The sequence below is a fragment of the Erpetoichthys calabaricus genome, chromosome 10 (genome assembly GCF_900747795.2).
Source record: "Erpetoichthys calabaricus chromosome 10, fErpCal1.3, whole genome shotgun sequence".
NCBI classification, from domain to species: Eukaryota; Metazoa; Chordata; class Cladistia; order Polypteriformes; family Polypteridae; genus Erpetoichthys; species Erpetoichthys calabaricus.
Window position 1 is genome coordinate 166,394,815 of NC_041403.2, and position 24,399 is coordinate 166,419,213.

A 24,399-nucleotide genomic window follows, 5' to 3' on the forward strand; every position below is an offset into this window, starting at 1 on the left:
TTCTTACACAACATCAATGTGTCCAGTGGATTTCAGTTTTAAGGTGGTATGTATGACTGGGCATCATCATCACCTCTGGACCCCCTTTCTTTGGTCTCAGGGACCCAGACATGCAAATTCAGCTTATGTACCCCGTGACTGCTGATTCTGTGCTCTTTAATTGCATTTTCTAACATGCTGATGCCAGCATGAATCTTTTCTGTCCCCCTGCCCACCCAAAATATATTTTGTACAATTAACTGAAAACCACAATGCCAATGGGCTATGAGCCAGAGAGCCCCATATGATGCCAGCCTACTGCATACTTTAATGGGCTCTGTTATGCCACTGCATTCCAATTTGTTCATTGTATTTCATTATACCATGTGGTGACAATACACTGCCCATGTGCCATGAGGAGTTATGCCAAAGTGCCATTGTAGTGGTACATAATAAGATACAAATCAGTTTCAGTGTCTTAATGACATGGCACTATGCTGCAAGGTGCCATTGTTCTAGTTAAATGGTAATTTATTTTCAATACACAGTCCCGTAACAATGGGAATGCAATATGCCATGGGATGCCAACCGTCTCAATGTAATTTTGTGATTCGAATGTGTGGCAATACCCACAGGATACCGGCGACTCCATTAATTTTTATGCAGACATGCAATTATAATGGGGTACCAATATGAATTCCCTATGCCAGGGTGATTGTAATATGCCATGAGACTTCAGGGTACTAATTAAATGGCATTTTCTTGGCAAAATACCCATAACTGCTGACAACAGAAAGACATTCCAGTGTGTTAATAAAATGCCGATTTCTTGCCAGAGTACCTTGTCATAACAATAAGCTGTTAGTTGTCAACATGCCACTGTGTTGTGCCATGGCGGTGTGAAGCCAGGTTGTCATGAATTGCCAAATGAGGCTGGCATCAGTGAACGTCGCGTACATTTTAGGCTTAGTAAAGGTTAGGGCAGCATGGGGACGCAGAGGTTAGTGCGGAGTCCTGGGGGCAAATTCCGGCCTGTGGGGTTTTTGTATGTTTCTCGGAGGGGGAAGGGGAGGGGGGGGGGTTACTCAAATTAAACCGGACAGGTGACTTTGACTTGAATCTGCCCGTTTTTTTCCAGTTCGCTCTTCCGGTTATCCCAAAGAATGGCAGAATCGCAACACAAGAGCTTCTGAGGTGTCCCTCCGTGTTCAGAGTCTAAACACAAATCCACGCCGCCTTCCCACCGAGGACAAGACGAGCCGAAGCAATCGAAAGAGACGGAGTAATGGGATCTGGCTGAACGCACGCTTGGGTCCAATGAGTACATAAAGTCCTGGCGCTGCCTTAAGACTCAAACCGGCATCAATTACACGACTTTGGGGCGGACGGGGCTGTCAGACTTGACGATTGTGATGCTGATCTCGTTACCTGGGGATGTCAGGTTACACGACGAGCGATGGCAGGACATGACAAATGAACACTTTTTTTTACATTTCGTTACTTTATTGTGTCCGCGTTACGAACCTTTTTGGTTTCATCTCCTCCTCTTAACATTTTGCATTAATTTCCAAGCTTGGTAATATTTTTATCCTCTTGGTGGCTTGGCCTCGTTGTTACTCTCGGTTTAACCCTCAACCCGTCTCTGACTACGATGCTGTCTGATCTCCAGCACGCGTTTTCTGCCGACATTTCTCTATGGGCAGAACTCTGCACGTTAGTTTGGATTTTCGGTATTCGTGGATAATTTCATCTGTCGTTTTAACTTTGTGACCACAAGGGGGGCGCCAGAGAGCCCCAAACCCAGTAAAGCACCACACATTAAATGAATAATAATAATAATAATAAGGGTTCTGTTTCACAAATACTTGGGATCAACACTACAGAGTAATGGGGAGCGTGGAAGAGACGTGAAGAAGAGAGTGCAGGCAGGGTGGAGAAGAGTGTCAGGAGTGATTTGTGACAGACGGGTATCAGCAAGAGTGACAGGGAAGGTCTACAGGATGGTAGTGAGACCAGCTGTGTTATATGGGCTGGAGACGGTGGCACAGGAGACAGAGCTGGAGGTGGCAGAGTTAAAGATGCTAAGATCTGCACTTGGTGTGACGAGGATGGACAGGATTAGGAATGAGGACATTAGAGGGTCAGCTCAAGTTGGGAGACAAAGTCAGAGAGGCGAGACTGCATTGGTTTGGACATGTGCAGAGAAGAGATGATGGGTATAATGAGAGAAGGGTGCTAAGGATAGAGCTGCCAGGCAAGAGGAGAAGAGGAAGGCCTAAGAGAAGGTTTATGGATGTGTGGTGAGAGAGGACATGCAGGTGATGGGTGTGACAGAACAAGATGACGAGGACAAGAAGAGATGGAAGAAGATAATCCGCTGTGGCAACCCCTAATGGGAGCAGCCGAAAGAAGAAGAATAATTCAACAAATTCTTCCTCCATCCTCTCCTCCACTGAGTGTTGCCTGACTCGTCTATGTGTGCCAGCAGGCTAACCTTTTAAGCCGGACCCGGGAATGCTTCTGGTGCCATGCCGTGTCTTCCTAGAAGGACTTCCAGGCCGTAGAAGGAGTAGGGAGGTCCTCACCCGACAGCACCCTCTATCGACCCCCAGGGACCCCAACAGGGCTACATTTCCAAGACTCCATATCCCAAGCACCCCTGAGGCCATCCCGGCTGGGTTCCCATGTGAGGAACACTGCCACCTGGGGGATAGACCTGCTCTCGAATCCTGGCTCTCATTGGTCCATCCATTATTTGATACCAGTCAGACACAAAGTTATTTTCTTGTCCCACCGGCCAGTCCTTTTGTGCTTCTGTTCTGGCCCCCCGTCCGGGTATGAAACCGTCCTCCTTCCCGGTTCTTCTCTCACTACTTGTTTTGTTTTATTTGAACTCTGAATATTTGGAGATCTGCGGTGGGCTGGCTGCCCTGCCCGGGGTTTGTTTCCTGCCTTTGCGCCCTGTGTTGGCTGTGTCCCACCCAAGCTGCCCGTCCCCCATGCCTCACTTTCTCGGCGGCTCTTGAGTGAAGGATTCCTTGCCTTTAATCTCGAGGTGCAGGCAGCTCCATGCCAGTGGTGCCATCTAGTGGCACCAGCTGACACTACACCCTAAAGTGTCCCCTGCTGACCTGCCCTTTGCCCAACTCCTTGCACAGCATTAACGTTTCCTATGGATTTCCATTTTAAGGTGGTATCATTGGGCATCACACCCTGAGACCTTTGAATCCTCTTTCATTGATCCCGGGGACTAAGGACCCAGGGACCCGGACACGCAAATTCAGCTTAGGTACCCTGTGACTGCTTCTATTGTATTTTCTGACATGTTGATGCCACCCTGAATCTTTTCTGTCCCCCTGCCTACCCCAAATATATTTGGTATAATTAACTGAATACCACAATGCCAATGGGCTATGAGCCAGAGCCCCATATGATGCCAGCCTACTGTATACTTGGGTCTTTATGAAGTGCTTAGGCCTTTGACCCAATTTGAGCCTTGAGGCCTAAATCACAATATTTGACAATCATGGGGTGTATTTGTATATTTTAAGGGTATTTGGGGAGATGAGTGCTTTTCTGGTAAATAATTTAACATTCTGAAACAATATTGAGAGCCGTGAGGTTACCAATCGACCACAGGAGCCATTTCTATGGTATCTGTAGAGCAGATGTGTGCTCCAATAGCTGAGAGTTTAGAGAATAAAAAACAACAAGTGCTGCTTAAAAGAGTTGGGCAGAAAAATGCATTTTAAAGCATTTCAGATTTCCATAGCAACGGCCTAGAAGCATTGTGACGGTTGTGCCCTCGCTGCTCACAGCCCACCTTCTGTCAGTTCTGCAAAAACTCTCCTGGGCTTCTGTGGAGTTAGACCTCCAGGACTATGGGTACAGGCTGGGGGTCCCTTCATGTTCAGCCTAAGGGGCATGGGCCCCTCACACTTCAGCTATGGGACCACCCCCCCCGGGCCTTGGCATTTAAATGTTTAACCCAAATAGGTGGTTCCCCTTCCAACATTGCAGATGTGGGACCACCCTCTGGTCTTGTCATTTAAATATTGAACCTAACGGGATAGATCCCTCCAAACTGTAGCTGTATTGTTATTTAAATAATGAGCCTAGGGGGGTGGGTCCCTCTGACATTGCAGCTGTGGGACCCCCCCCCCCCCCCTTCCCCAGGCCCTGTCATTCAAATTTTGAATCTGGATGGGTGGGCCCCCTTGGCATTATGGGACACTTTGGCATACTGTGGGAACCCCACCCCCAACCCCAAGGCCTTGTTATTTAAATGATGAGCCTGCAGCTCATCCACAACATGATCATCGTAATCCAGGAAATAAGAGCCAAAGTCCAGGGGGGAGGGGGGAAAAATGCAAATTGAAAGTCAAAACGGGCGTGTTCACAACCAATGGGACCCCTAAATAAGTAAGTGACGCCATGAAGCCCCACCTGCCCACCCACAATGCCTCAGTACATTAAAATGGAATAAGAGAAACTCAAAAGTACAACAACCGAAACAACATGCCTCATTCATCCTTATTAAGTGTAAATAAAAGCATAACATTTACTACAAAACGAAAAAGGATTTAAATAAACATAAAAGAGGTAGAGTCCTCAATAGAAGCGCAACATTTTACTTTTCTTGTGTTTGTTGGCCACGGGTTTTCCAGTTCTCCTCTCTCCTTTTTCCAGCCTCACTTTAGGCTGTGCAGGCCCTTAAGCCTGCTGCTTCAGTTTGGGACCAGGCCAGTTTTTTGTGTTTTTTTTGGGGGGGTCGTAGGCCTCATTTGGAGCCTGGACAGCAGGTTTGTGTACTGAAGCCACGGTCTCGAGTTGAGTCGTTCAGATCGTCTCCTACTGTCGATTCTGTGTGTCGACAATCATATGCGTCAATTTTTGCTCCGCACACACACACAACACACACACATTTTTTCCTAACAAGCTGCCAACATCCACCTTGGAAGGGCTCCCTCTCAAGGGTTTGGATCCACCGCGCCCGCCGCCCCCACTCCCCACCGGCCCCCCGATGACCCCGTCGGCGTGTGGGAAGCGGATGAAACCCGCGAAAGCGAGAAGCTTGGCCGCGCTGCGAAAGGCGCCCTCTTTCATATTCAAGTGTGTGACTAAACCGAGGGTGGGCTGCTCGTTTGGCCGCTTGACAGAGCGGCGGGGAAGTGTCATTGTAGCGAGACGAGTTCTTGTACAAATCGCACTTAACGCCGATGAACAAATAGAGCACTCATGGAGGGAGCAATTGAACAAAGGCAAGCGGGTGCATTGAGCACAAAGTTGCCGTTTACAAATCGAGAAATAATGCAGGACGGGAAGAAGAAGAAGAAAAAAAAAATGAGGCCGCCCATTCATGGCAATAAAAAAGAAAGACACAAGAAGTCCATGCGGGCGAAAAGAATTTTTATAAACGTCTGCCATTAAGGTTTGGCGGTAGACGCTCGCCCGTGGTCACACAACGTGGAGGAGACGACTCGTGTCCCTTTAGATGGCTTGATAACAAAAGCCCCTCGGAAATTGCAGGGCCTGAGACCTCCAGCAGCTTAATGGTAATTCGGAGACGTCACCCGGGGTCATAAGGGGCGTTTCAGGGCTTCCGAATGTCACCCGGGTAATCACAGCTGGGGTCCATCAGGCCACTGTGCAGGTGTCTCAGCCCCCTCTGTGATGTTTCTGATGGCTCCTTTCTTAAGGGCGCCTGTTGTGCCCAGTCAAGGAAACTGCCCAGCAAACCCTCCGCCACCCCTTGACTAACCAAGCCGTGTATCATCTCAACGGTTTTCAGTCCAGACCTTTAGCCACTAGAGGGGCACAACATCTAATCTAGCTGAGTTTTATATAGTGCCTTATGATAGAGATCGTCATCTCAAGAACTTTGCTGATGTTGTTAGTAGTGAGACCTAAAATAGCAAATCCCTGGTTTCCACTCCGCACTTTGTCCACTAGGGGGCACTCCATGTAATTTAGTCGACTTTTATATAGTGCCTTTTGATAGAGATCATCATCTCAAGAACTTTGCAGATGTTGTCAGTAGTGAGAAATGAAATAACCTAATGATTTCCAGTCCAGCAGTTTGGCCGCTAGGGGGCACACTACCCAATTTAGTGGATGCCTTTCCACAATTGCCACAAATCCCAAAGACTTTGCAGGTGTCATAGGAAGTGAGAACTGAAGTTACAACTCAATGGTTTTCAGTTCAACAATTTAGCCAGCAGGGGGCCACACTGTCTGATATGGTTGACTCTCATGAAGCTCCTTTTGATTTGTGACCAGCATCTCATGCACTTCACAGGTGTCACTGATTGTGAAAATGGAAATTTCATCTCAATGATTTTAATTCCAGAACTTTAGCCACCTGGTGACTTGGGGGGGCACACTGTCCAATTTAGTTGACTTTTATATAGTGCCTTTTGATAGAGATCAGCATCTCAAGACATGTGTAGCTCTCAATAGTGAGAACCTGAAGAGCAACTCCCTGGTTTTCAGTCCACATTTTCGCCACCAGGGGGCCCACCATCTTTCCATAGTGACAACAATCCAAAGGACTTTGCAGATGTCATAGGTGGTGAGAACTGAAGTAGCAGCTCCAGGGTTTTCAGTCCTGTACTTTAGCCACTAGGGGGCCACACTGTTTAATTGAGTTGACCCTTATATAGCGCCTTTTTATGTGACTTTTGTGATGTTGTCATTAGTGAGAACTGAGAGTGGCTTTCAGTGCAGCACTGTAGTCATTAGGGGGCCACACTGCAGATTTTTTCTTTTCATTTATAGCGCCTTTCCAGGTGACCCCCACCTCAAGTTTGTTTGTAGGTGAAGCACTCATTCCACCACAGCATCAATGACAAATAAACTGAAGACGTCTGGGTGGTCTCATGATGAAGACCCCATATGTTAGACCCAGGGGTTGCAGTTCAGCCCTTCAGATACTAGGTGGCGTCAGTGTGCTTATGTGCACATTGAACTCGGCGTTATATAGCACCTATACGATGTCACTCTGAGTCACCTGCAGGGTACAAATTATCAGCCTGATGTTTTACACTTCCGCTCTTCGTGTTACTTTCATTTTTTTTCTTCCATTTCTGTCTCTAACAGACTGAGCAGACTGTGCGTCTTGCTGAAGAAATTTATAAGGCCGTGCCATGAAAAAGATTAATGGCAGTAAAGAATATGAAAGACTTTAAAAAGTCTGCAGAGCCTCCTCTTACATCAGCCATAATGTGGACATTAATCTGATTTTTATAGACAAGTAGATTGAGAATGTCGCGTTTGCAGAGCCTGAGATGGTCCACACAAGATGGTGAGTGACCCCCGTCCAGACGTCTGGGACGGTGACCTGTCTGCATCGCCAGCCACTGGCACCATAAATCTCAAGTCACAGCGAGCTGCTCGCCTGCTCGGTTTAGGTGGAGGACACGGTGGACACAGACGCCGCCCTCTAGGGGGTCATCCTCTGTCTGGGTGGTCTGCTGTGTAGCGAAGTGAAGTTTTAAGATAATTAGGATAATTCAAGTAAGAAATGCATGCACTTTACAAATACCGAGTGACCAGGGAAGACGCGGACCTCCGGTGCTCAAATAAAAGTGGTGCACCGTGGGAAAAAAAAATATGGCTTCAAAGTAAGCGCTTTTCTCTCTGGCTGTCGTTCCTGTGTTCTGTATGCCGTATTAGAGTGCCTTCCGTGATGTGCCAGACGCTCAGCAGGTGTTGCCGCACAACTTTTTCCTTCTTCCCATTACAAAGCTCTGCGTCACGGCTGATGATCGTTAAACAGAATCCTCACACTTGATTATGAATTCGAGGAACGTGTGCAGCGCGTGTCTTGCGAAGGATGAAGCTTCTATTTACCATAAAGCGGTAAGATGCTCCGCAGATATCCTCGCTTTTCTTTCTGCCTTGTCGCTTTCTCAACCGCTTTACTTTTTCGGGGTCACCGTGAACTGAAATGACCTGACTTTCCAGAACGTATCAGCTCATAATGAAGAGCAGGATGACCCAGCTGCTCAATGGCCCCCCGTATTCATGCCATGTGCCCCTTTTCTACGAGAATTATGGGTGGGAGGGTGCAAAGCCTGTAATATTGTACCTGAGAGCAGGGTGGTCCTTCAAAGTCTGATCCTCCTCCTCATGGCCACAATGCACACAAGTGACCTAACTTCTGTCACCTGGGTGGCTTGTGTCACTGTCACCAACACACTGAACACTATGGCACTCACCCTGGCTTTAATTTGCTTACCTTCAGGCAAAGGCATGCCTGCTTTTGACCCCCATATGGATCCCCCATAAGACCTGCCATGGTTTACCCCCCACATCTTGACGTCTTTTCCTCTTATTATTTCTCATTTCTCGTCACTGAAGCGCCTCCTGCGTTAGGCTTGACTCTCAGCAGATGTTGCCCCTTCATGCGGTCACAGTGTGTACCGCCGTATTTTCTGACCAGAAGGCACGTGTATTCCATAACTTGTCGGCCTGCAGATGGCGCTGCCGTTCTTTCCCTTTCCGCCATGTTTGAAACTCGTGAGCCCCACAAACTGTTGAGGAGGTGGCCACTACTCAGATTTCTTACTTCGTCAGCACATATCAGGTCATTAACTTTCAAATAAGACCAAGATGATGGCTCGCTGGTAATCGTGCGACAGTCAGTCAATCAATCAATCAATCAATCAGTCAATCAATCAATCAATCTACCTATCAGTTGAATGGCTGATTATTTGGTTGCTCATACAGTAGATTGATGATTAATAATTCAGTCCACCATTGATTACTTCCGTGATCCATTAATCCATTAATTCAGTGCAGTTCGTTTCAGTTCTTATTAAGGTTTTCATTCCCCCCAACACTCGATGCTCATAGCTCTATTACGAAAATAGCTTCATTATAACTGGCAAAGTGCGGAAAATGCATTTAGAAAATTTACTCAATTACTGCTAATTCATCTTGCCGATGTTGTCTAATCACGAAGCAGGAGTTACATAATTAACTCGCGCACTCAGCCATTTGGAGCCTTCCGGTGTGTCGCCGCTGCTTTAAACGTTCAGCCTGTGCATCGGCGCACCGAAAGGGACTTTCAAGATCCGAATGTTATGTTTGAGTCGGACAAAAAGGGCCAGTCCTGTCAGGAAGTATTTTGTGGACATCTTGTTGGTAGGGAAAGGCAAAAGAATTGTCACGAGACCGTTAAGAGTGTTTGGGGCAAACCCCGAGTAATGGAAACAAAATGCAAAAATACAACAGAAATGCCCATCAAAGGGCGAAAAGTCTCGAGGAGTGGACCGCCCAACATGGCGGTTCTTCTGGATATGTTGGCAAACGGGCAGGAAGAGGTGGGTCTGGGGAAGCAGACCCCAGAAGTGACGTCGGAGAAGGAGGGCTGTCAATCTTCCTGTCCGCATAAGGTGGAAACCAAGAAGACGTTATCACGCAGCGCCAACCCCTGGATCGGCGGAGAACAGCCATCACCAAAGCCTTTTAAAACCGTCTCCAATGTGCGCACGCGTGACGTTTTGAGAAATTGTGACGAGAACAGGCCATTCAGCCCAACGAGCTCGTCCATCGTATTCACCGCGATCGTTCGCGATAACATCAAGTCGAGATGAGAAGTCCTGCTCTCCACCGCACTACCTGGTCACCTATTCCACGTGTCCTGCGTTAAGAAAAACGTTTTATCATTTGTGCAAAATTTATCCTTAACAAGCATCCAATCGTCGTGGGTGTTCTTGCTGCAGAATTGATCTTAAAGCGACAACTGGGATCGATTCTACTAATTCCATTTATAATTTTTAACACTTGAAATATGCCCCCCCAGAGGATATGCCCTGTTAATGATAGTGAGGCTTTTCAGAAACACGGAAGTTTCCGGGTCAGGCACTTCTGTGATTTGCGTCTGGTTTGGTTCGTAATGCTACTCCTCGGAGAAAACCAAAAGTCACGTGAACATGGGAGAACATGCAAACTCTACACAGGCAGGATGGTCTTTAAACCCCAGACTCGGTAATCTGTGTAACTTACCCGAGGTGCTCACAGTTTTTCATTTGACAATTTTTTCTTTTGTGTTGCAGCATCTTGGCAACAGCGGGCGCTCACATCAACACACACGTGGACCTGCGCACCCTGCGAGCAGTTCGAGTCCTCCGGCCCCTCAAGCTGGTGTCTGGAATCCCGAGTGAGTACCCTGGACACTTGACAAGGTTTTGATTGACGCAATGGAGGTGAACTTTACGGGGCGGGCATATGATATCTTTATTTAATCAAGTGAAACTCTCTGGGAGTCAAAGAAAGAAAGAGCAAGGGAGTGCAAGGCCAAAGCAGCTAAACAGAGCGAGTAAGGGGTGTACAGATTCAGAGGGCCAGCATCAGGCAGAGGTCACTGTGGATAGGAGACAGTGGAACAAAGGAAGCATGACACAGTAAAGTGCTGGGGTCACCCCTGAGATCCCCGTTTAACATCAACGATGCGAATGAACTGAAGGAGAAACAAAAAAAGGAACAATGAGTAAAGTCATTTGGGATTGTTTGAGTGACCCCCCCGCCTTCAATTGCTTCTCCAGCCCTGAATGATGTGGTCCTATGAATGAGCACCTGCTTCTAGTCATGTTGCGGGATGACCAGAAGGGGCGGGGCTACTGGGAAGGACAGGAAGTGTCAACACAGCTCTTTGGGCTCCTAATCCGTTACTCTAGGGCTGGAAGAGGAGGAGAGGTTAAAAAGTGAGTTTACTTCTATAAGCAGAGACTACAAAACACTCCCGTAGTGCACACGCGTGACAACACTCATAGGAATAATAGCTACATGTGATGCTGCTGCACCGACAGGGGGCGCTAGACATGCTAACTGTGTTGTGGACCATGGGATTATTATTGGAAAGGCAGTGGAAATTCCCCAATCCACTAGATGGCAGGATGGGTATTTTCTAGTTGCTCATGGTCCCCTGGGTGCCTGTCCCATTAAATGTTAAGTGGGTCCCAGGTGTATACAAGCCACCAGACAGAGCTCTAGGGATCTGCTGTGTCAGAACGTATACACATATTGTATATATAATAAACATACACAGTATATGTGTTGCTTTTCACCGCAGGCCCAGTAACCTAACCATTCCCTGATCCTTCTCTTAGGCCTGCAGATTGTCCTGAAGTCCATAATGAAAGCCATGGTGCCTCTTCTCCAGATTGGCCTGCTCCTCTTCTTCGCCATTCTCATGTTTGCCATCATCGGCCTGGAGTTCTACAGCGGAAAGTTGCACAAAACCTGCTACAAGTTTGCCAACCTGACAGGTACAGCAGGTTATGCTACCCGGGGAGGGGGGGGGGGGCGTGGTCTATAGTGGTCTTTATGATAATGGTGACCCTTTTATAGAGAGACGTGCAAAGCCTGACATGTTGGTTACAGGAGGTCACCACTCTGACTGTTTGTCAAGGCCATGAGAGGAAGGATTGGGGTTCAAGCCAAGATGGGGGGGGTAAACCATAGCAGGTCTTATGGGGGATCCATATGGGGGTCGAAAGCAGGCATGCCTTTGCCTGAAGATAAGCAAATGAAAGCCAGGGTGAGTGTAATAGTGTTCAGTGTGTTGGCACTAAGTCACCCAGGTGACAGAAGTAGGTCAGCTTGTTAAGTCACTTGTGTGCATTGTGGCCATGAGAAGGAGGATCAGACTTTGAAGGACCACCCTGCTCTCAGCTACAGTACTGTAATGCCTTTACACCCACCCACCCATAATTCTCCTAGAAAAATGAGTTTTGTGGAAAGAAACCAACACCCCATTAGACGGCTGGGCTGCTGCCACTCATTCTGACAAAGCCACCCCGCTCACTGGGACCCGCCCCCCAAGGCCGACTCAGACTGTAATGTGATTGGGCAGGGCCGCCCCACCTGCCTGAATGGTAAAACAGATGATTTCCAAGCCTTTGTAAATGGAGGTTGGTTTCCTGGTTGACCACCTGGCATGGCGAAGAGCTTTGAACCCCATACTGTGGGTCAGCAGTCATTCCTCATGTAAGTTGGTGAGAAATCCCAACTCTTTGTGGACATTGAGGGGTTGACGTTGGTGCCACCTGGAATGCCCAAAGAGATTGGTCACTTTTTACTTTGAAATTCTAACCTTGCAGGCCTTTTCAGTTTGGAATATCTTGCAAAGGGCATTGGGTGGGCCTCCTGGTTGGGCCCCCACCTTTACAGATTTTTCCTGTGTGTTGTGATTGTGGGTGTGGTCTATGCTAATTAGAATCGGAGCTGGCCATTTATGGGGCGGAAGCCTTTGCCTTATGCCACACTACTGTTGTTCCCTTGCAGGGTCCAATTACCGGGAGCCATACGAGACAGAGTACCCCTGCGGAGAGCGGAAGTGCCCCCCAAACTACGCGTGTGAAGAGCTCTGGATCGGCCCCAACGATGGCATCACCCAGTTTGACAACATCCTGTTTGCCGTGCTAACCGTCTTCCAGTGCATCACAATGGAGGGGTGGACCACCGTTCTCTATAACGTGAGTCCTTTGACAGCTGGCACTTTGAGAAACTGACGGCTCGTCAGGGCAGAGAATGGTCACGGAGTAAGTGGGTGACATGCTGAGCGTCCTCAAGTTCATTATTGTCCACTCAATTAATAGATGGCCATTTTCAAGCTGATGGCTTCATAGCTTCACCGTTAGCAGCTGGAAAAGACGTTACACCTTAATGGTGGGATGGTGAAGAATGAATTGAAGAATGGAGGTGGGCAGCCTGGGCAAGTAGGTGGCTTTGGGATGGAGTTTCGGAAACACCCACTAGGGGGAGTGTGCTTGATCACGTGCCCAGCAGAATGACAACAATCCCCCCCCCCCCCCCCCCCCTTAAATGGCATATCTGAAGACGCACTGTGCTGCCAGGTTTGCCCCACAATCATTTTACGTCATTGATTGAATGCTCTATATAGCGCCTTTCATAAAAGCTCATTGAATCATCGAACTGGTATTCAAGGTTACTTTTAGATGACACCATTGAAAACACCCTCTGCTGCTGGGTTTGCTTCACAATCAATTAAATAACTACTTGATTGATCATTTTATATAGCGCCTTTCACATAAGCTGCTTGAATCATTTAGCCACGCCGTTATTCAATACTGATTTTCAAAAGCACCATTGAAAGCGCCCTCTACTGCCCAGTGGGCTTCACAGTCAATCCAATGGCTCTTTGATTTCTTCTTTGATGGATCTTCCGATATAGCGCTTGTGGACCACCATGGGGCGTACATCTTCCCAACAGACACAGCCCGCCTTTATTTTAAGTGAAGAAGCGCTTTTCTTTTGCTCCCCACTACACAGCACAGCCCAAGCGCCAAATGCTCAAATAAACACAGTCCCTTCTTCTTCCTTGTCTCTTCCTCTCTCTTTCCCTTTCTCCGTCTCCACTCCTCCTCCAGCCAGCTCGACCGGAGTGAGGCGGCTCCTTTTATAGCTCACCTGGAAGTGCTCCAGGAGTTCCTTGACCTTCTTCCGGCAACACTCCCTCAAGGGCTCCGCCGTTTCTGCAGCGCCCCCTGGCGGTGCCCACAGAGCCCAACGGGGTTGCTCCCAACTCCAATTCCCAGCATGCCCTGCGAGAATCCGTGGTGCCACAGCAACCCGTGGGCTGCCCTCTAGCGTCCCAGAGGAGATTATGCCCCAGCTGTGCTCTCTCTCTCCCTGGCTGGCATCCTGGCCGGGTAATGGTCCTGGGAATCTGTCACACACCTTTCATATAAGCTGTTTGGATCCTATAGCCTTCCCATAATTTAATCATGATCTGATCTAATGCCTTTCAAAATGTCAGGTGTGGTTCACCGTCCTTGCTGCAGAAACAAATTTAGAAAGTCAGTGTGCCCCCCCACATCCCTTTACCCTTGCTAGGCCATATGGGGGGGCACTATATTTCAGCTCTGCACGTGTATTGAACGGAGTTGTGTGTGTAGAGCAGGCACACACACACTCACGTGTGCACACTCGCCAGCACCTCCCACACCCTGCGCCCTGGCATCAATTGCATGTGCCCAGTGAGTGCCCACCTCACATTCAGAAGCCTGAATCAGATGGCAGCTTCTGCGCCTCCTGCATGACGGCACATTCTGATCAAACAATGAAACCTTTGAGCGCGGCATGTGGCGGGTGGGAGGAGAGTTCGGCTCGGCTCTGCTGTCAAGGAGCTCCCAGCTTCTTAACTTTTGTTAAATTTTGCTTTTCAAACAAAAGCTCGAGAGAAAGGGTGAAATAAAAGTGCCAAAGGAAGGGCGCCAGGCATGGGAATTGATGCCTGGTGGGGTGGTACTGGGCACACAGTCGTTACACTTCCTAGGGAATGGTTACTGTAAGCGGACTGCTGGGTTAAAGAAAGGAGGGGAGAACATCCAAAGGGAAAGGCAAAAACCTACTTGAGCCTTCTCTCTAAGGGGCGGCGGTGCCCACCTCATACACACTCTTCCTGCCACTTGAACCCTTGTCCAAGTTCAACAGCCCTCCGGCCAGCTCATTTCTGTTTCCTCCTGTCACCCCTGAAGCACCTCTGTGGACATCTGGACTGTAAACATCAGGCTAGAGTGCCCCCTATTGCCATCATCGCCTGGGCGCTTCGTGGTCACCTCACAGCCATTGAGTGCTCATGTGGGCAACTCTCAAAGATTTAGATGCAATGAAAGCACAAGAACGTGCCAACTGGTGCGTGAAAGGCGTGCTGTCTGCCCTTCAGAGCGCCCCGTGGCTGCAGGTCAAATCAGAGTCTTGTTTTTCCTGCTCACTCACCCAATGTGAAGCCGAGTCGCTCTGGTGGGCAGTTTGTGATGAGTGGACACTGGCATAGGGGTCATTGAACGGGGTCCGCTTTTGGAGACCACTGCATCCATAATGCCATAAATGTACATGGCAGCGGGGTGTCACCACAGGCTGGGGGATTGGATGACCAATAAGCAGTGGACCCGGCAGCTCTGTGGCGAGTATCTGAGGGGCACTGCCAGAATTTATGAAGTATTAAATACGCATTCACACAACGCTGCAGTCAGTGTTTATGTTATATAGTGCCTTTCACATGTACAGTGTGCATTTCTTTTTTGTAAATTAGTCCATTAGAGGGCCAAAGAGCAGTGCTGACTATGCCAGTAGAATTGGGCATCATCCAGAAACGAATAATGAATGCGATGCCAGTCCACTGCGGGGCACACTCACTCACCCAGAGCCAATTAGCCTAACAAGAAATGGAAAAATAAAATGGCAGTACCCACAGAAAGCTTGGGGTAAGTCATGAAGATAAAGGTAGGTGCTCAGAGTGGTTGCCAGCAGGCCTGGCACCAGGGTGTCATTTAGCCGGGCTTAGCCCCCCACCTATGCTGTCAGGTTTGATGTCACATGGATTTTTGGGAGCTTTATAACATCATGCCCCACCCCACCCCACAGTATTTCAGACACCCCACCCCCAAATATTTTGGTCAGAGCACTTTCCGACCCTATCTAGTCTATTCCAAAAGTCATGCCAAGTTGGTAGCTTGAGGAACCAGCCCTGCCCAGGAGGACGCCAGTGTAACGCAGCACACCCGTCACCCATACTGTGTATGTATTTAGAGAGCCTCGAAATCCCAAGAATCAACGCGGCCGGCTGGCCTCTCTCGGTATAACTCGCGCTGCCGCGTTGATTCTTGGGACTTTGATTTCAGCCAGCAGCTCAACTCTAGTCCGTCTGTTTATTGCTGCGTCGCTCCACTGCGCGATTTTTCCATAGCGCCCCATATGAGTATGTTAGAGTGTTATATGATGGAGAAAAGTGTCTGTTCCCCTTTAAACCAATTAGATAGAATTAAAATAACTAAACTTTCTCTGAAGGTTGAATCCCACGAGCGCCTCTCTGGCGCGCACCACTCAAACGGCTCCAGGCGACACTGAATCAGTGCTGAAGAGACAGCGCCACCTGCTGACCCTCTTCACATTAACCGTCCCACCATTCATATCGAACGTAGCTCCCCGTCTCTGCCATTTGTGTCGTAATGGCAATCAATTGGAATCTTTCTCAGGTGCATTGATTTTTGGTGGCGTCAGATTGCATTAAACACTTAAGGAGCACTTAGGCGCGGGTTAAGCTATTTGAGCTTTTCCAGAATAAATATGAATCTGTAGAGAGGGACGCTTTTCATTCCGTAATTACAGGCTGCCCGGCAACAAACCTGTCAGATGAACAGGCCCGGCTTTCGGAGCCGGGAAAATATGGCGCATTGATTTGTAATTCACTTCAAAGGCTCTGCTCTGCCGATGGTCCGCCAATGGCTTCAAGTCAAGGGGACGCATTAACCTTTTTAAACGGTGAGGGACAAAGTTATGATGGCAATCGAACGGAATGTGTGTGTGTGTGTGTGTTGGAGTGAAGGCCCAGGCCTACTGGAGGAAAAGGTCAAGTCTGCGCTCCTATTACCAGGGGGCGCTCCAGCCCAGGATTAAACTGTCAAAACAGGCAGGCATAGGGAAGGTGGGGCACAGGGTGTCAAAGAAAACGGAATACAAAAAACTCAGAGACCCCCACATGCCTGTCTGGACCCTCACAATCAAATTCACCCTAAATGATGAATTGCGATCATGTGAAAAAGTAAATGCACCCCATTAGGACATATAAAAGTTTGATCTTTGTTTGAACAGCATCACTAGATAAAGGTGATATAAGAAACATCAGGCATTTTATAAATACTTTGTACATTTACTTGTAGATCATTCATGTTATACAGCAGCGTTTCTCAACCTTAAAGTATTTGCGACCCGAGTTTTCATAACAGTTTTAATCGCGCCCCCCTGACGTTTTTTTGAAACCCTAATAAAATTTATTCCTATATTTTTTGCTGCCGATACACCGCTACAAGTTTAAAATTTCCCTACAAATAGGGATATTACGCCACATATGGCAACATTCATGCCCCCCTTCTTTGTTACAGTCTGAGAACCGCTGTATTGGTACCTTGTTAGGATACGTAAGATTTTTATAATACTTCTGTTATTTGTGCTTTTTTGTATGCTGCTGTAAACCCTTGAGGGCTCTGCATCGGTCTGTCGTGGTGAAAAAGGACCTGAGCAGTAAGGCAAAGCTCTCAATTTACCAGTCGATCTACGCTCTTACCCTCACCTATGGTCACTGTGGGTAGTGACTGAAAGAACAACATCTCAAATACAAGTGGCTGAAATGAGTTTCCTCCGCAGGGTGTCTGGGCTCTCCTTTAAAGATAGGGTGAGAAGGTCAGAGTAGAGCCGCTGCTCCTCCGCATCGAGAGCAGTCAGATGAGGTGGCTCGGGCATCTGATCAGGATGCCTCCTGGACGCCTCCCTGGTGAGGTGTTCCAGGCACATCCTTCCCGGGAGGAGGCCCAGGGGAAGACCCAGGACACGCTGGAGGGACTATGTCTTTTGGCTGGCCTGGGAACGCCTCGGGATTTTCCTGGAAGAGCTAGAAGAAGTGGCCAGGGAGAGGGAAGTCTGGGCATCTCTGCTCAAGCTGCTGCCCCCGCGACCCGACCTCGGATAAGCAGAAGAGGATGGATGGATGCTGTAACCCTTCAATCTTCTTTGGGATTAATAAAGTACTATCTATCTATCTATCTATCTATCTATCTATCTATCTATCTATCTATCATATAGTGCCTTTCACATCCGGAAAGTATTCACAGCGCATCACTTTTTCCACATTTTGTTATGTTACAGCCTTATTCCAAAATGGATTAAATTCATTTTTTTCCTCCAAATTCTACACACAACACCCCATAATGACAACGTGAAAAAAGTTTACTTGAGATTTTTGCAAATTTATTAAAAATAAAAAAATTGAGAAAGCACATGTCCATAAGTATTCACAGCCTTTGCTCATGAAGCTCGAAATTGAGCTCAGGTGCATCCTGTTTCCCCTGATCATCCTTGAGATGTTTCTGCAGCTTCATTGGAGTCCACCTGTGGTAAATTCAGTTGACTGGACATGATTTGGAAAGGCACACACCTGTCTATAGAAGGTCCCACAGTTGACAGTTCATGTCAGAGCACAAACCAAGCATGAAGTCAAAGGAATTGTCTGTAGACCTCCGAGACAGGATTGTCTCGAGGCACAAATCTGGGGAAGGTTACAGAAAAATTTCTGCTGCTTTTGAAGGTCCCAGTGAGCACAGTGGCCTCCATCATCCGTAAGTGGAAGAAGTTTGAAACCACCAGGACTCTTCCTAGAGCAAACTGAGCGATCAGGGGAGAAGGGCCTTAGTCAGGGAGGTGACCAAGAACCCGATAGTCACTCTGTCAGAGCTCCAGAGGTCCTCTGTGGAGAGAGGAGAACCTTCCAGAAGGACCACCATCTCTGCAGCAATCCACCAATCAGGCCTGTATGGTAGAGTGGCCAGACAGACACCACTCCTTAGTAAAAGGCACATGGCAGCCCGCCTGGAGTTTGCCAAAAGGCACCTGAAGGACTCTCAGACCATGAGAAAGAAAATTCTCTGGTCTGATGAGACAAAGATTGAACTCTTTGGTGTGAATGCCAGGCGTCATGTTTGGAGGAAACCAGGCACCGCTCATCACCAGGCCAATACCATCCCTACAGTGAAGCATGGTGGTGGCACCATCATGCTGTGGGGATGGGAGACTAGTCAGGATAAAGGGAAAGATGACTGCAGCAACGTACAGAGACATCCTGGATGAAAACCTGCTTCAGAGCGCTCTTGACCTCAGACTGGGGCGACGGTTCATCTTTCAGCAGGACAACGACCCTAAGCACACAGCCAAGATATCAAAGGAGTGGCTTCAGGACAACTCTGTGATTGTCCTTGAGTGGCCCAGCCAGAGCCCAGACTTGAATCTGATTGAACATCTCTGGAGAGATCTTAAAATGGCTTCCCATCCAACCTGATGGAGCTTGAGAGGTGCTGCAAAGAGGAATGGGCGAAACTGGCCAAGGATAGGTGTGCCAAGCTTGTGACATCATATTCAACAAGACTTGAGGCTGGAATTGGTGGCAAAGGTGCATCGACAAAGTATTGAGCAAAGGCTGTGAATACTTATGGACATGGGATTTCTCAGTTTGTTTATTTTTAATAAATTTGCAAAAATCTCAAGTAAACTTTTTTCACGTTGTCATTATGGGGTGTTGTGTGTAGAATTCTGAGGAAAAAAATAAATTTAATCCATTTTGGAATAAGGCTGTAATATAACAAAATGTGGAAAAAGTGATGATGTGCTGTGAATACTTTATGAATGCACTCTATCTATCTATCTATCTATCTATCTATCTATCTATCTATCTATCTATCTATCTATCTATCTATCTATCTATCTATCTATCTATCTATCTATCTTTAATTTGTCACCCATGGTAGCCAGTTTTTATTTGGTTTCATTAATCAAGGTTAACCAGTTTGGCACCCCAGCATTTCTTCATGGAACTCACAGTCCTCTTCTCGACTTTACGGTGTCTAAGTCCAGGCAGTGTGATGGTGGAGTATTGATCAAACATGAGTGTCTCCTGTGCCAAGCATCGCATTCACACTTTGACCAAGTTGTGCTGAATGAAGTAGGTCTTCATGCCATCGTGGCTTTTAATCCACTTGAGGGGATCCACTTGAGGGGTGAGGATCGCTGACATCTGCTGGGTCATGGGTGCACTCGTTCATGTTGATCCAAACTATAAAAAGTTTTGATGGATGCCACCCGTCTGCTTGTGGCACATGTAACTTAAGCGGGTCCACTCTTTGAAGATGCCGGCCATTTCACAAGGTAACTGGGTCGAGGCGTGTGGTGGATTTGCTGACGGGATCTTCATCTCTTTCCTCCTTCTCTTTTTCAGACCAACGATGCCTTAGGCTCGACTTGGAACTGGCTCTACTTCATCCCGCTTATTATTATCGGCTCCTTTTTCGTTCTCAACCTGGTGCTGGGAGTTCTCTCAGGGTAAGTCTCTCCGAAGAGGCTGGTGGTGGGAAACCCCATGGAGGACTAGGAGACAGGGTGGTAATCCCACATCACTTCAGATGTTTTTGATTGTGGACATGCTTTAGTTTACGTGAAGCCGCGTCTCTCCTGACAAACCTTTTTTTTGGATTCCATGTTTGAATTTCCTCCTTGCTCTGAACTTCTTGTGTCCACACATCCTCCAAATTTAATGAATCTTTGTTTTTGTGGGCCAGGGGTTTCTCTCATGGTTCCCCTCTCCCTTTCCAGCTTTTTGAATTGGACACCTTGGTCCCATTTTCTGTTGAACCTGTGCCTTTTGTAGGTAAGGCCTCCTTTTGAGCTGGACAGCCAGGCAGATCATAACATCTTAAACCACCGTCTGCTCCATTCAAGGACTGGTGGTTGAATGATGATGTGTCCTACTGCTAAGCGTTTTTCACTCATCATGGCTGGAAGGAGAGATGGAAGTGGAGAGGAAAAGGTGGCAGCCTTCTGAGAGTCCATTCCTACATACAAGGCCATATTCAGTTACTTTGGTGTACCCGCCATACGGAGACTCACGGCTCTCACAATGAAATTCTGTTGGTTCCCCAGACACACGGTTGGTACTTGGGGTCTTCTTCTCCAGGGCACTTTTCTTTGTGTAACACCAAACAAATAACAAAAAGGGATCCCAGAAGAAGGTTTTGTCCACTTGTCACTTGTTTTCTGTTCCCTGAGCATCAAACTACACAAGATGGGCCAGCACACTAAGTACGCTCGTTTTTTTGTCTTGCCTTGCAGTGAATTTGCCAAAGAAAGAGAGCGAGTGGAGAACCGCAGGGCCTTCATGAAACTTCGAAGACAACAGCAGATCGAGCGGGAGCTCAACGGCTATCGAGCCTGGATAGACCGAGCAGGTGAGCAGGACAAAAGGCTCAATGCCCGTCGCATTATCGGCAGTGCACATCCGATTCCATTTACCTGAACCTCTTTTTATTTTTCCTCTTATAAGTCGCAGCAGTCGGGAAATGAGATGTAGTTGAAAAACCAAGTAGACGTTTGTTTCTATACAGTCAAAGAAACATTTCAAAACCAAAACAGTGAACTAAATTTTTGCCAAGAGTTGAAGCAGGAATGAGAAACGAAATTGAGTAAACTAAGAAGCACCAAGAAATTTTTTATGCGAATCCGCAATCTCGGTCGCAACGTTATGAAGGTTGTCATTACATTGCAGATTTGTGTTTTGTTAACATCCTTTGTTTTTGTAACTTCTATACATGAAGTCTATGAAGTCAGAGGGCATGGGGGGTCGGGGGGGTCATGAGGTCACTGAGGGGTGTGTGGCACTATCGGTTCACAAGGACGAAGGTCCAAGTCTTTAGAGTCCTGGTGCTTCCTGTTGGCGAGACATGGACATTCTCCAGTAACCCGAGATGAAGATTGGACTCCTTCATGTGTGTCTCTTCGGAGGATCCTTGTGTACCCGCTGCTTTGACTTTGTGTTGCTCACGGGGTCCCGGATGAGGCACATGACCTGCATTGTGAAGGAGCGTCAGTTACGGCACAATGGCCATGTGGTGATCAGGCTCATTGCTGAGGAGCCGAGTGACTGGACCAGGCCACGTAACACCTGGCAGCAGCAGATAGAGGGTCATTTCCAGAGGCTGGGACTGGACTGCGTGTCTGCCTAGTGGGCTGCCAACCAGGATCCCGAGCTGTTTCGTCGTGTGTCAAGGCGCTGTACCAGTTGTGAACACTAGGGGGGCACTGTTGTTCCTCAAACCCAACAGACAGACACTGAGGACACAAGGTAAAGGCACCAAGAATCTTTGTTTAAATTCTTCACAGTGCTCTCCACCACCACAGCCACAAGTAAATAAGCATCACTGCCCACAATTATTCTAATTTCTGTCTCTTTCTTTTCTCCTCCATACCTCCCAGCAAGCTGTGCCCACCATCCTACCCGACTCTGGCTCCCCGACTGGGTTTATAGCAGTCCTTTATATATTGTCCAACCCGGAAGTGCTTATGCTCTTCTGCCCACATGGTCTGTCAGCACTTCCGGGTCGGGCAGATACCTCCTGTCCCCTGATTCATTCACAGCACCCCCTGGCGGCACCCAACAGGGCTGAGATACAGAACTCCAAGTGCCATTGTGACCTGTGGGAATGCCGTAAACCAGGGGAGCTGCCCTCTAGCGTCCTGGGGGAGGCAGTGTCCTAAAAAAGCTGCCTTCCCCCATCCTGCCATATCAGGGGCATCCCGGCCCATCAGCTGACCTGACCGACCCAATGATCTTGAGCTAAAATTCAGTACTAGAGAAATGGAACCCAAGTGAACACACGGTATGGTAGTTAAATCATCAGTTTCTTTAATCAAGGAACAAAATGTCTGTTAAATGAGGAAATCGTTTAATGAAGGAAATGAGTGTTTGCTCCATAGTTTCCATAGCCCCTTTGGCAGCACCAAACGTTTCCTCTAATTTGATGCCAGTCTTTCTCATCGCTGTCCTGGCACAACTGCTTTAATTCACACACACCAGCGGGTTTCCCAGTGTTGACTGTTCCATTTGAGCGTGTCTGTTGGGTTCAAGTTAGGACTTTGACTCGACCGACCCAAAACTTTCAATTTGTTTCTTCTGATCCAAGCAGTTGCAGACTTGCTTTTGTGTTTTGGCTCCTTGTTCTTCTGCATAACCCCACTGCATTTCCACATCAGGTCACAGACAGACGGCTGGACGTTCTCCTCTGGAATATTCTAGTAAAGTGCACGATTCCTGTGCTCCTTCAATAATGGCAGTTCTTCCAGGTCCACCGTCACACTGGAATCCTCAGGTTTTCTCGGAGGTCTGATGTTCTTCCTGTCAAGTGGGCCACCTGTCATCCAAAGAGTTCTACTTTTGACTCATCTTTTATTATTCCTAAAATGCTTCATCCTATGGTTTCTTTGCACGGATGTTCCTCTTGGATAGCAGAGGTTTCCATTTTGCTCCCCTCCCAGGTCCTGAACACTCACCTGAACAGAGGCTGGAGAAGCCCACAGTTCTCTGGATGTTCTCCAAGGACCCTCTGTGACTTTCTGAATAAGCCTTTTGGCTTTGAAGATCTGAAGCCAGTTATTGAGACAAAGCTGCAAAACCAGAGGAAGGGGGCAAATACTTTTTCACAGCACTGTGGTAATGCTTTGGCAATGGTACCGCTTGTGTGTAAAAAAACGCAGATCCAAAAAAAGACGTGAAAATAATTTAACTATTACAAGAACAGCTCCAAAATGAGACACCTGAGTACGACTGGAATTTCAGAGGATTTTCACGTCTTTCAGGTTGCAATGTTCGTTCTGTTATGGGTGCCACCATTTCCTCTATTGTTGCCACAACGTTTCTAGACGTGGATTGCTGGGAGGGTAAGGCACCGAGCTGTACACCGTTGTATAAGTGACATCATACGCTGCACACTGGCGGCAATCCACGCACACTTTTCCTAGTTGTCCGAGGTTGCGGATTCTCTAAAAAAAACTTTGCCAGTGTTTCACTGTGTCAGCTTCCTATTTACAGATCCCTGTGCTTTGTACTTTCGACTGAGGTTCTGGTTTCATTGTTTGGTTGATTTTTTAATTTTTTTTGGCCGAGTTATTTTTGACTGCATAACATCTCCTTGTCTCAGAATAAATCCAAACTACCTTCTGATGCCGACTCAATGTTATTTTCTTTCATTCTTCCACAGAGGAAGTCATGCTGGCCGAAGAAAACAAAAATTCAGGCACATCCGCGCTTGATGGTAAGTCGGTCAACGTTTCTTGTACAACGCCAACCTTCTCATACTTTATTGGTGGAGCTCGGACTCAATTAGAAACCAACTATGCTGGGTTTTCACTCTCCGCTCGGTGCCACCGTGGAAGGTGAAGAATCCATTCTTAGTCATATCATCCAGGCTGAGGCGTGTTGCTAAAAATGGTAGGACCTCATCTTATAGAAGAAACCACACTCCGAGATGCCAAGCATGGCAGAGGATATGTGCATTTCCCCTTCTTGCCAGGCCGCTTGGAGTTTTGCCAGCATAGACGTGGGGTCACCTTAGAGTTCTGCTGCTTCTGCAATAGGTGAGCGACTCCTCAGGGCTGAAGCTCCTCAGTTTCTCTTGAGCCTTGAGACGCCTAAGATGATCTACCATAAGAAGCTCAGAGTACAGGAGGTGCACCACCACAGAAATGAGTAAGAGAATGGGAGGAACACATCTTAGTCCTTCTCACGCTGCCATGGTGGATCTGGAATGAGAGTGCAGAAGGCCCCTACGGTATCTCACTCTTTCTTGCTCCATGACACCACCTCACTTTGCTTCTGCTCGCACCACCATGCGTGAGACCAAGAAAGGGCAGGTGTCTCATTGTTTCTTGAGACACCATTCACCACGGGGCAGTGAAGGAGATGGAGCGACACTAAGGGGGGCATGCATTTTGCATTGGTTATGGATACCAAATGAGGGTACAGAAGCTGCAGGTCTCACTTCTTCTGACACCATGGAAAGTGAGAGTTGAGGAGCA

At 47.7% G+C, this 24,399-nt stretch overlaps 1 protein-coding gene across 5 annotated transcripts in view; it reads left to right on the top strand.

Annotated features, from left to right (window-relative positions):
* The window catches only part of LOC114659767 (voltage-dependent R-type calcium channel subunit alpha-1E), a 207,554-nt gene that overhangs the window by 47,688 nt on the left and 135,467 nt on the right, over window positions 1–24,399 (top strand). For all 5 annotated transcript variants that reach the window (XM_051933031.1, XM_051933034.1, XM_051933032.1 and 2 more), the window contains exons 3-8: window positions 10,041–10,144; window positions 11,094–11,252; window positions 12,271–12,461; window positions 19,772–19,875; window positions 20,662–20,777; window positions 23,583–23,636. In XM_051933031.1, the coding sequence (XP_051788991.1) occupies window positions 10,041–10,144; window positions 11,094–11,252; window positions 12,271–12,461; window positions 19,772–19,875; window positions 20,662–20,777; window positions 23,583–23,636 (728 nt within the window). The remainder of the gene's footprint in view (window positions 1–10,040; window positions 10,145–11,093; window positions 11,253–12,270; window positions 12,462–19,771; window positions 19,876–20,661; window positions 20,778–23,582; window positions 23,637–24,399) is intronic.